The 11,074-nt window shown below is 37.3% G+C and overlaps 1 protein-coding gene across 1 annotated transcript; it reads left to right on the plus strand.

Annotated features, from left to right (window-relative positions):
- Positions 1-1,869: 1,869 nt before the first annotated feature.
- On the plus strand, positions 1,870-8,029 carry LOC114839310 (tripartite motif-containing protein 16-like). The gene is made up of 6 exons (XM_034292138.1): positions 1,870-2,495; positions 3,857-3,952; positions 4,144-4,377; positions 4,507-4,654; positions 5,633-5,692; positions 6,863-8,029. The coding sequence occupies exons 1-6, from the start codon at positions 1,920-1,922 to the stop codon at positions 7,390-7,392; spliced, it is 1,644 nt and encodes a 547-aa protein (XP_034148029.1). The 5' UTR covers positions 1,870-1,919; the 3' UTR covers positions 7,393-8,029.
- Positions 8,030-11,074: the final 3,045 nt, after the last annotated feature.

The raw sequence follows: 11,074 nt of genomic DNA on the forward strand, positions 1-11,074 counted from the left end.
CATGTGAAATCCATAGATTAGGGTCTAATTAATCTATTATATGCTGTCTTCAAAATTGGATTGATAAAAACTGTGGGTTTAGCTTATTTGGTATTTGACTTACAGATTGTTGCTTGGTTTCTTGGAAATCCTGAAATGATTTTCATTAACATTATGAAATGTGTAGATGTTGACCTATAAACTGTATTGGAAAGAGTTTATTAGAGTCAGTGGGTAAGAAATGAATTCAGTTTTTTTATCCTTTAAATCTAAAGATTATCTTCTGGCTGTCTTTCACTGTATGTCTATTTGTTAACTACTGTAGCTAGTTATTAGGCTACTAGCATCACTTGTATGTTACTAGTAGCATCTGATATAAGTTAGTATGATACTAGCAAGCAAGTGATAGAAGATTGCTCAATCAAATATAATATAATGTGATCATCATCATCAATCATTAAACTGTGTGTAAATCAAAAGTAAAAAAAAAAACGCTTAATATTACCAAATGAAATGAAGGGTAAGTTAACCCACAAATAGCCTATAACAACTGTCTGTGAAGGTTTGGACTTGGACTCGATCTACTCCATCTGTGTTTTTTATTATTATTCTGAATCCGTTCTGAATCTGATCAAGGTGTAGTCTTTAACTTTTTTTGTTTAAAATGTTGCCTTTCTTTATGAAAGTTACCAACAATCAAGTGTTGATAAAAAAAAATGCAACATGAAGCTAATGAAATATTTTTAAAATTAAGGTACAGTTAAAGTTTTTTTTTTTTTTATAAAAAAATATCTACATTTAAACATAATAGTATACTGTGCAAGTGCAAACATAATACAAAATAGTGAACTATAAGTATATTTTTATGTTGACTTGCAAGTATACTCCCTGCTGAAAAATCCAGCTAAAACCAGCCTAAGCTGGTTGGCTGGTCTTAGCTGGTTTAAGCTGGAAGTAGCTGGTATATCAGGTTGGTTTTAGGGGGGTTTTGAACATTTTTTAGCTTGTCTTAGCTGGTCAGGCTGGAAGACCAGCTAAAACCAGCTAGGCCAGGCTGGAAGACCAGCTAAAACCAGCTAGGCCAGGCTGGGAGACCATTTTAAACCAGCTAAGACCAGCCAACCAGCTTAGGCTGGTTTTAGCTGGATTTTTCAGCAGGGCTTGCAGTATACACTACTAAACTAATAGTTTACTGAAAGTACACTTCAGTGATGAGAAAGACAAAAGCAAGTGATGAGAAAGACAAAAGCAAGTGATGAGAAAGACAAAAGCAAGTGATGAGAAAGACAAAAGCAGGTGATGAGAAAGACAAAAGCAAGTGATGAGAAAGACAAAAGCAGGTGATGAGAAAGACAAAAGCAAGTGGTGAAAAAGACAAAAGCAGGTGATGAGAAAGACAAAAGCAGGTGATGTGAAAGACTACAACAGGTGATGTGAAAGACAAAAGCAAGTGATGAGAAAGACAAAAGCAGGTGGATGAGAGAGTAATATAACAAATATAGAAGGACATACCAGATAGACAGCAAGAGTTGAATAGTGTATGTTGTATGTTGACTCTGTGTATGTGTATTGAGCATAATGTAAAGATGTACTGTATATTGTTATCATGCTCAGTTGAACAATGGTTATGTTTTCCATATCCAAAACAAAGGTTATGCTCAGTTGAGCACTGAGAGGATGTTAGCCTGCCTTGAATATAATGTTAAAGATTTATTTTGACTGAAAGTAAAGTGTTACTGTAATAAAAAAAAACTCTTTGAGTGATCCCTGTATTTGCATAAAATGCTCTGGGCTAAGCCCCGGATGTCCTTCAATGCTGGAAACGCCCCTGCACAGAACCAGGAAGTCACAGAAAACAAACCACTCCTCTGAAAAGAAACTGTTCAAGGAAAACGAAAGCAATCTCTAGTTCTTGTTCTCTGTTTGTATGTGTGTGAAAAATGACAGAGGCCGTAAGCTCAATTAGTTGTTCGATCTGTTTAGATCTACTGAAGGATCCAGTAACTATTCCCTGTGGACACAGCTACTGTATGGGCTGTATTAAGGACTGTTTGGATCAGGAAGATGACAAGGGTATCTACAGCTGCCCCCAGTGCAGACAGACCTTCATACCAAGACCTGTTCTAAACAGAAACACCATGTTTTCTGAATTGGTGGAGAATCTGAAGAAGACAAGACTCCAAGCTGCTCCTCCTGATCATTATTATGCTGGACCTGGAGATGTGGGGTGTGATTTCTGCACTGGGAGAAAACTCAAAGCTGTCAAGTCGTGTCTGGTGTGTCTGGCCTCTTTCTGTGAGACTCACCTCCAGCCTCACTGTGATTTACCTGTCTTTAAAAAGCACAAGTTGGTCAAAGCCTCCAAACAATTACAGGAGAAGATCTGTTCTCATCATGACAAACTACTGGAGGTTTACTGTCGTACTGATCAGCAGTGTATTTGTCTGCTCTGTACAATGGATGAACATAAAGGACATGATACAGTCTCAGCTGCAGCAGAAAGGACTGAGAAACAAGTAAGACAGGAACTCTACAGTATAGGATAAAACATATATGTTGTGTGTGGATGTGGGTGTATTTGATATAAAATGTGATTTTGTTTGTGGGTGTGTTTGTAATAGCTAAACTGTGAGCAATCTATGAACCTTACATAAGCAATACCTATTTTACCTTACCCATTTTCCACTGCTAATGTAAACCCCATGCTTTGACAAGAATCAATAGAATTCAGTATGAGTCTGTTTAAGCAATAAGAGGGTGTGGTGTATTACAGATGTACATGGGTAAGGGAAGTTTTAACATATAATGCCATGCCAAATAGGGTAGGCAAGGTGGCCTAGTGGTCAGAGAATCTAATGTCTGAAAAGTCCCTGGTTCTAATTCCCCAAACGTCAAGGTGATACTGTATTTATGTCAGTCAGTTTCTGATCAAGACTGTTAATCTTAATTGTTTCTGCGTCCCCTGTAACGTTCCCCAGGTGGTTGCTATAAGTAATAAAATAAATAATAAAATAATAATATAAATAATTGGATCATAATCAACTTGCCTGGTTAAACGATGGTTAAAGTAAAGCCTTAATCTGTAGTATTTTGGCACTGTACCACAAACTAGAGGTATTCACAGATATGGTCATTCTCTCCCTCAATCTACCCCCCCCCCAGCCTCTCTCTCACTCCCTCCCTCCCCCCCACCTCCCCCTCCTTTCCCTCACATCTTTTCCTTCCCTTTGCCTCTCTATTAATGTGCTTGGACACAGAGCTCTGTGAACAGCCAGCCTCTTTAGCTATGACCTTTTGTGTCTTGCCCTCCTTGTGCAAGGTGTCAATGGTCGTCTTTTGGACAGCTGTCAAGTCAGCAGTCTTCCCCATGATAGTCTAGTTCTGTAGGCTACACAGAGAGACCATTTAATGGCCTTTGCAGGTGTTTTGAGTTACTTAGCTGATTAGAGTGTGGCAGGTGTCTTCAATTTTGAACCTTTTCACAATATTAAAGTTTTCTGAGATATTGAATTTGGGGTTTTCATTAGTTGTCAGTTATAATCATCAAAATGAAAAGAAATAAACACTTGAAATATATCAGTCTGTGTGGAATGAATGTATACATTATACAAGTTTCACTTTTTGAATGGAATTACTGAAATAAATCAACTTTTTGATGATATTCTAATTTTATGACCAGCACCTGTATATATCGATTATATGTACCGACTATATATACAGACTATATATACAGACTATATGTACCGACTATATATACAGACTATGAATACAGACTATATGTACCGGCTATATGTACCGACTATAACCGAAATGATAAGAAAGAAGAAAATTACTGTACTTCGCTAATTACATTTGTTTATGATGTTTTTCTCTGCAGAGACAGTTTGGGGAGAAATATTTGGAATCCCAGAAGAGAATTGGGGAGAGAAAGAAGAAGATTCAGGAGTTGAGACAGGCTGTGGACACTCTGAAGGTGAGTGTTGTGGCTGATATAAATACATCTACAGGAACAATCAGAAGTTTGGACACACCCACTGAATGGATTAGTGTATCTAAACTATTGACTGGCACTGTATATTTACATTTACTTGCTGTCTATAATCCTGTTGATAGCAGAGTGAATTAACGTAAGATGGACCCACTTCTCTCTCTGTGTCCTAACAGCACTCTGCACAGACAGCAGTGGAGGACAGTGAGAGGATCTTTACTGAGCTGATCTGCTACATTGAGAAAAGACGCTCTGAGTTGAAGGAGCTGATCAGAGCTCAGGAGAAGGCTGAAGTGAGTCGGGCTCAAGGACTCTTGAAAAAACTGGAGCAGGAGGTTGCTGAGCTGAGGAGGAGAGATGTTGAGTTGAAGCAGCTCTCACACACAGAGGATCACATCCATTTCCTCCAGGTGACATCACTAACTTACCTACAATACTCTGTAATGGATCCCTCTTGACTTCTTTACCAGTGAAATGGACTGGAATTTAATTCACTGTCTGTCTATGTCAAAACCTATTGCTTCTTTCCCTCTCTGTAGAGTTTCCAGTCTCTCTGTGTCTCTCCTGGATCTCAGGTCACTGTTTATCCACACATCTCCTTTGAGCATGTCAAGAAATCAGTCTCTGAACTGAAAGATCAAATACAGGATGTATGCAAAAAGGAACAGGACAGGATATCTGGGGAAGGTTGGTCAAAATTATTTAATAACATTATAACATTAAACTTTGTTTTTTACTTATCATAGAACTACATCTAATGTTATAAAGCAACCAATATTATTTTGGGGAGGACATTATGAAAGTAAATACACAACATTAATAGATTATTGTAATATCTGATTCGTCTGGGTGGGTAAGAACTTGACAAAACAGTATGTTGTCATCAAAACATTTATTAGAAAGTGGAGGAGGAGCAGAAGAAAGGACAGAAAGAGGAGAAGAAGAAAGGGGGAAGCATAAGGAGAGGAACAGAAGAGTATGAATGACCTCAATATCTTCAGTGAATCAATGTAGTTATCAAGTAGAGCTCTAAGATCTGTCAACAATCATTGTCACCATAACATCTTGGTTCTAGTCAGTGACCAATATCAAGCCATGACAGAGTGGCCTCAAACACTGGAACTCATGTACAATTATATAACATTTTTGAGATTTTTTCATAATTTTTTAAATCCAGAATCAAACTTATTGAAGAAAAATGCAAAGCCAAAGTGAGAAGTTAGGATGAGCAATGACAATGATGGTAGCATTTCAGTAGGATGTAGTTATAAATAAAATATAAAATACTAACTTGAGTAATATTAGAGCTTGTACATTTTCCCATGCTATGCCATGATTCATCTCAATCTTGATTTTACACTAGTCATTAGTACTTATAGTCCATATTTATATGGGTAATGATATTAAACTAGTTGTTAGTACATGGTATCTTATTATACTCAATTTAGTACATTGTATTTTCTTATAGTCCATATTCACATGGATAATGGTGTAAAACTAGTTAGTACATGGTGCCTTCTTGTGGTCTATATTCATATGGGTATTAAACTAGTTGTTAGTACATGGTATCTTCAAATATTCCTCTCTCCTCTAGTTACCTGTATGTAGATTACTAGTGGACATGATTAATGTGGACCTGTGATATGAGTCTGTCTGTCTCCATAGTGACTACAGTTCAGATTGGATCACCTGCTGAGCCCAAGACCAGAGAGGATTTCTTAACATGTGAGGAAATACAATAACACACAATCACACATCGTTGTTTGCACTTTATGTAAACGTACACACACACACCCATAGACATGCACACATACACTCAATGGTGGGCTATCAGGGCCAACATGACCTTCTCTGCTGGCCTAAAGATCAGAATTTACGTCTTTTTCAAAAAAAGAAAGGAGGATGGAATTTGTCTTTAAACAATAATCAGCTTTGGTAAGGTTGATGTATTTTTATGTATTTTTACTAGCAGGGACGGCGCCTGAGGGGTCTCAAATTGCGGTCAACCTATCTGTCTCTTGAAAATACTCAGTCAAACTAGCCATTCATAAACATTGTGTGCGCGGCTACACCATCACATAAGAGGGAGCCCTCTAACACCAGTCTGAGTCGAAAGACATACGTGTGTCTTGCTCAATAGGTTTGAACATTTTGTATTTCAACATACATTAAACTATAAAACATTTCAGAAGATCAGATGTAATAAGAAAATGTTTCAGTGTTTATAGATCTGATCTGGACATCTTTTGAGAAGAAATATATGAATGTCCTCTATTACATTACAGGGATTCTATTCTATTATTTTAATTTGATGCTAAACCACATACTCATTTGTAACTATTAGTCATTCATTTCAATTGATTTGTGTTCAGTCAGATCTCCTCTATACACATACAACACAAAACATGACTTTGGAGAAGTTAATATTTAAATATATAATTAATCTCTATAGAGATGTTAATGCTGCAACACTTGAAGCTACATTAAAGGAACAATTCCTAAAAGTACTTAAAGAATACACATGATTTATGTAAAGGAAGGTCTCCTTTAAATGTACAACACAAAGGATTTTTACTGTAGCATCTAGGATACATTTTCACATAAAGGTATAGCGCATCTTCATGGAGATATGGATGCAGTCACACTTAAAGCTACATTAAAGGCACAATTCCTATAATTACTTAATGAATACACAATTTCTGTTAAGGAAGGTCTCCTTTATATCTACACCACATATGAATAATTTTTACTGTAGCATTTTGGAGAAAAAGTTATTTTATATTGTATGTACATTACGGAGATGTGGATGCTGCCAAACATAAAGCTACATTACAGGCTCAAAGAGAGAGAGAGAAAGAGAGACACTGCCACTGACTTTGTTTTTCATCCTTTCAGATTCCTGCCAGCTGACATTGCATCCCAATACAGCAAATCGATTCCTGTGTCTGTCTGAGGAGAACAGAAAGGTGACATGGAGTAATAAGGTCCAGTCCTATCCTGACCATCCTGACAGATTTACCTACTATAAACAGGTGTTGTGTAGAGAGGGTCTGTCTGGAGTCTGTTACTGGGAGGTAGAGTGGAGTGGGGGAAGGGTTGATGTAGCTGTCTCATATAAAGAGATCAGCAGGATAGGATTTGTTGATGAGTGTTGTTTTGGTAATAATGATCAGTCCTGGATGTTATCCTGCTCCTCATCCAGATGTTGTTTCATCCACAATAATCTCAAGACTGATATCCGTGTCCCCTGGTCCTCCAGAGTAGGAGTGTATCTGGACCACAGGGCAGGAACTCTGTCCTTCTACAGTGTCTCTGACACAATGACCCTCCTCCACAGAGTCCAGACCACATTCACTCAGCCACTCTATCCTGGGTTCGATGTTTATAAAGGAACGTCTGTGAAGATACTGACACCTATTCAGTGATCCTTCGATCAGTCTGCTTCTATCAATGTATAAAGATTGATTTAAGATTACAGATATTATTTAGAACAACATGATAATTTGCATGTACACAGTTTTCAATCAAACCAAGTGGAACAAAGTGAGCCAGAGGTCTTGGTTCCTTAATCAATATGAACACATAACAAGCCATGCACAACAATGGTGAAGGGAGTTGATTGATAGCTGAAATGAACCAATCATCATGGAGTTTAGTTCAGTCAATGTCTAAACCCTGCTGAATTATTTAACAGAGGTGTTTCTTCTTAAACTATGGGTATTTTGAGTTGGTTGTTTATCTGTCAACAGAAATATATTTATAAATATTTACCAAGTGTATTTAAAGCATTATTAAAAGTTGTACAAAACAGAATGTATTTTTATTATGAAATGTTTTGAAAATAATGTAATTATTGACTGTGTAGAATGTTTCTGTGTGTGGTGATTTCAGGTGAACAGAGTAACCTCTTATCCACCTAGTCAATCAATCATTCAATCAAATGTATTTATAAAGCCCTTTATACAACAGCCCTTTATACAACATATTTTCTACTATAAGTACTGATGATTGTCATGTATTAAGTTAAAGACTCCTCAGATGATTATCCTGTAAGTGTTTGACGCGTCTCTCTATTTGCAAATAAACTGCTTATTATTCCAAGAGAATTTTGTCTCTGTACTTCCTCCTTTAAGAGTTCTGATCGATGAAATTGCCATCACACTACCAATATCTATTTACAATGTCAACCATCCCTCATTTTGAAACATGGTCTTGTCTTAGCAAGGAATGGGAAACATGACCTCATTAGGCCAGCCACACAACAGAGGCATCTTACACACAGTGCCACTGCCAGGTTTTTAATTCACGTGCATCAGCAGTAGCCTGTAAAGCAATAACATCAGTAACAGAGAAAAGGTTGGTAGCAAGTATTAGAGGCATCTGCAAAAGAGGGGAGACAGAGGAGTGAGCAGCATATTTAGCAGTCATATTGTCCAGGGAGACAGGATCAGTGTTAGAGGTATGTGCCTGACACTTCATAACAGAGATGGACTTAGGAAGAAGGATCTAATCTAGTAACGAAGACATTAGAGCAGAGTGGTGGATCGGTTTACCAATCGATGTAAGGAAGTCACGCTGCTTCCACAGAGTTCCAAAATGATGCACTACACCAAACGCATAGTGAGAAACTGTATAGATATTAACCAGTAGCCAAGATACAGACTCTGGTAAGAGCAAACAGCTCAGCAGCTTGAGCAGGGAGGTGTGAAGGCAAACGTGCACTCTCCACCAAATCATGAGTAGTAACGTATGGGCTGAAATATGTGCCACCAGAAACTGAATTTGAATCCTTTATATTTGAATCTGAATTGCTAAACTTGAATAATTTTATGGAAAAAATGAATTTGAATCACATAATTTGAAATTGTATTGTTTAATTTGAATCATTGCATTGAAAAACGGACTCTGAATTGTATGAATTGAAATTGAATTTATTTGTTTGGAACTGATTGAAAATTATACTCTCTATATATCTTCACATTCACTTCTCACAATTCAGATTCTGTTCTCAAATTAAATTTCAAGTTACTGAGACAGACATCCGTGTAGGTGGAGGATGAAGCAATCCAGAAGTGCTTTTATTATTTTGTTGAGAGCATTATCTAGCATTGTAAGTACACTTATGTGTACTGGTACAGGTAAACCAAATATTTAATTTACATGATTGTTTGCTTTCTGTCTCTGAAAAGGTGAACATCCAGAGGTGGGTGACATAGTAGACTATCCAGGTCACCTGTCCCCCAGTACGTTTCTCCAGTGGCTCACAGGACAGGGCCACATTCTTGTCTTACCAGAAGAGAAGAGAAACTTCAGTCTTTGTGCAGTTCAATCACACCTGTGACATCCAGTATGGTTCACATACAGTTTCCTACTCAACAGTCACTGCATGTAATAATACAATCCGCCTGCCTGTTAAGCATATGCAAACTTCATATGCAAACTCTTCTGAGTTCAAACAAGTGATGACAGGGCATTTCCATCTAGGGCATTTCATCAGGTTTAAGTGAAATGTTGCAGTTTCAAATATGCATATACATTTAGACTCAAATAGTAATAGGTAAGATATATGTGCAGTCTTTTATTAAAAAAAAAATTAAATCCAGTTTGTATCTGTTAACCCAATTCACTGTTCATGGGTGTATTAAACGACCCAGTGTGCATGGCTAATTGATTTTATATTTTAGAAAGTATAAATCATTTGTTATTCACATTGAATGTTACACTTCAAACAGCATTTCCATATGTGCATCGCACCATTACAATGTTTGTCAGAGAAGATGTCCTTCACTGCGTTCTTTCCCGCTTCCCTGTGGTTGTCAGCTTGACAGAAATCAGATTTAAAAAATACAAAATCTTTGGAAGCAAAATACAATATTTTGTGGAATTATTTTGGTTTCAATTACTTTGCTGTGAATGGAAGGTGGACAATAAGGTGCCTGAATACATGGGGTCATAGACTGGACTTGAGCAATCATGAATCATCATGAATTATTAAAAGCCTTTAGTCCTCTGATTGGCACAGACATGACTGTCAATGATGGTGAAGTAGGTACAATGCATGTACGTGTGTGGTCAAATAAATGTCTCTTCCAAAACTTTTGAATGAGAAAGGGGATCAATGGCAAGGCGTAGAGATTCAATGTCCTCGGTCTTGAATGGACATTCCTTTTCCGGCACGGTAACACCTGTGTTGGCAGAGTTATGAGAGAGCCCTGGGCTCTCCCAATCATATCCTCAATTTGGATTCCCTAAAACCAACAAAAGATAGTATTATCAGTATATAGATTGAAAAAATCATTTAGAAGCAGGACAACAATGTTTTTCAAACAGCAATTCAACTTGAGTAAATATCACACTGAACGGGCACACCAACAATAACAAGACATGTCATGTACCTACTTGGATCTTGAGGTAATTTTGATAATCTTTGCAAAAGGAATAATTCACCTCTGGTTGTGCACGCTTTTTCCACTTATAAAGCTTCCATGTCCTGTGCCTCTCACAGTGAACATCATCTGGACAATGCTGTCATTTTCAACACCCTGGTCACCTCTTACCCTGTAACACATCAGATTTTGAAATTAGTATCCATACAACTGAATCCACAAAACTTTACTAAAAATACTGGATCATTTCCTCACACAGGTTCATGAAAACTAAATGCAGCATTGAATAAATCCTGATAATTTTCTGTTTCATAAACGGCTGACAAATCATTCATATTGCTTAAACGATACAAGAACCATCATTCTAAATACATTTACTGCAGCATTACTCACTTGTAAGGCCATCCAAATCTCCTCACTCCATCCAGAAAAAACTGAAGCGCAGTACTCGCTGTGTTTTTGGACCCAGCATTGAGATACATGATCTAAAGGGTGGAAAACAGACATGTGTAATAATAGTTATGGGATGGTTGTCATAACATGGACACCCTACGAATATTTTTTTGGATTATACCAGCAATATGCACTTTGTTACAGTAGGAAACTTACCTTCCTCGAGTAGCCGTCGATGCCACCGAATATCACCATGTTATATCTGGTGATAAAAAGGACATGGTTTAATTATAAAGAAAGAAGCAGAGGATAATTGCCCACAAAAAAT

The sequence above is a fragment of the Esox lucius genome, chromosome 5 (genome assembly GCF_011004845.1).
Source record: "Esox lucius isolate fEsoLuc1 chromosome 5, fEsoLuc1.pri, whole genome shotgun sequence".
Lineage (NCBI taxonomy): Eukaryota > Metazoa > Chordata > Actinopteri > Esociformes > Esocidae > Esox > Esox lucius.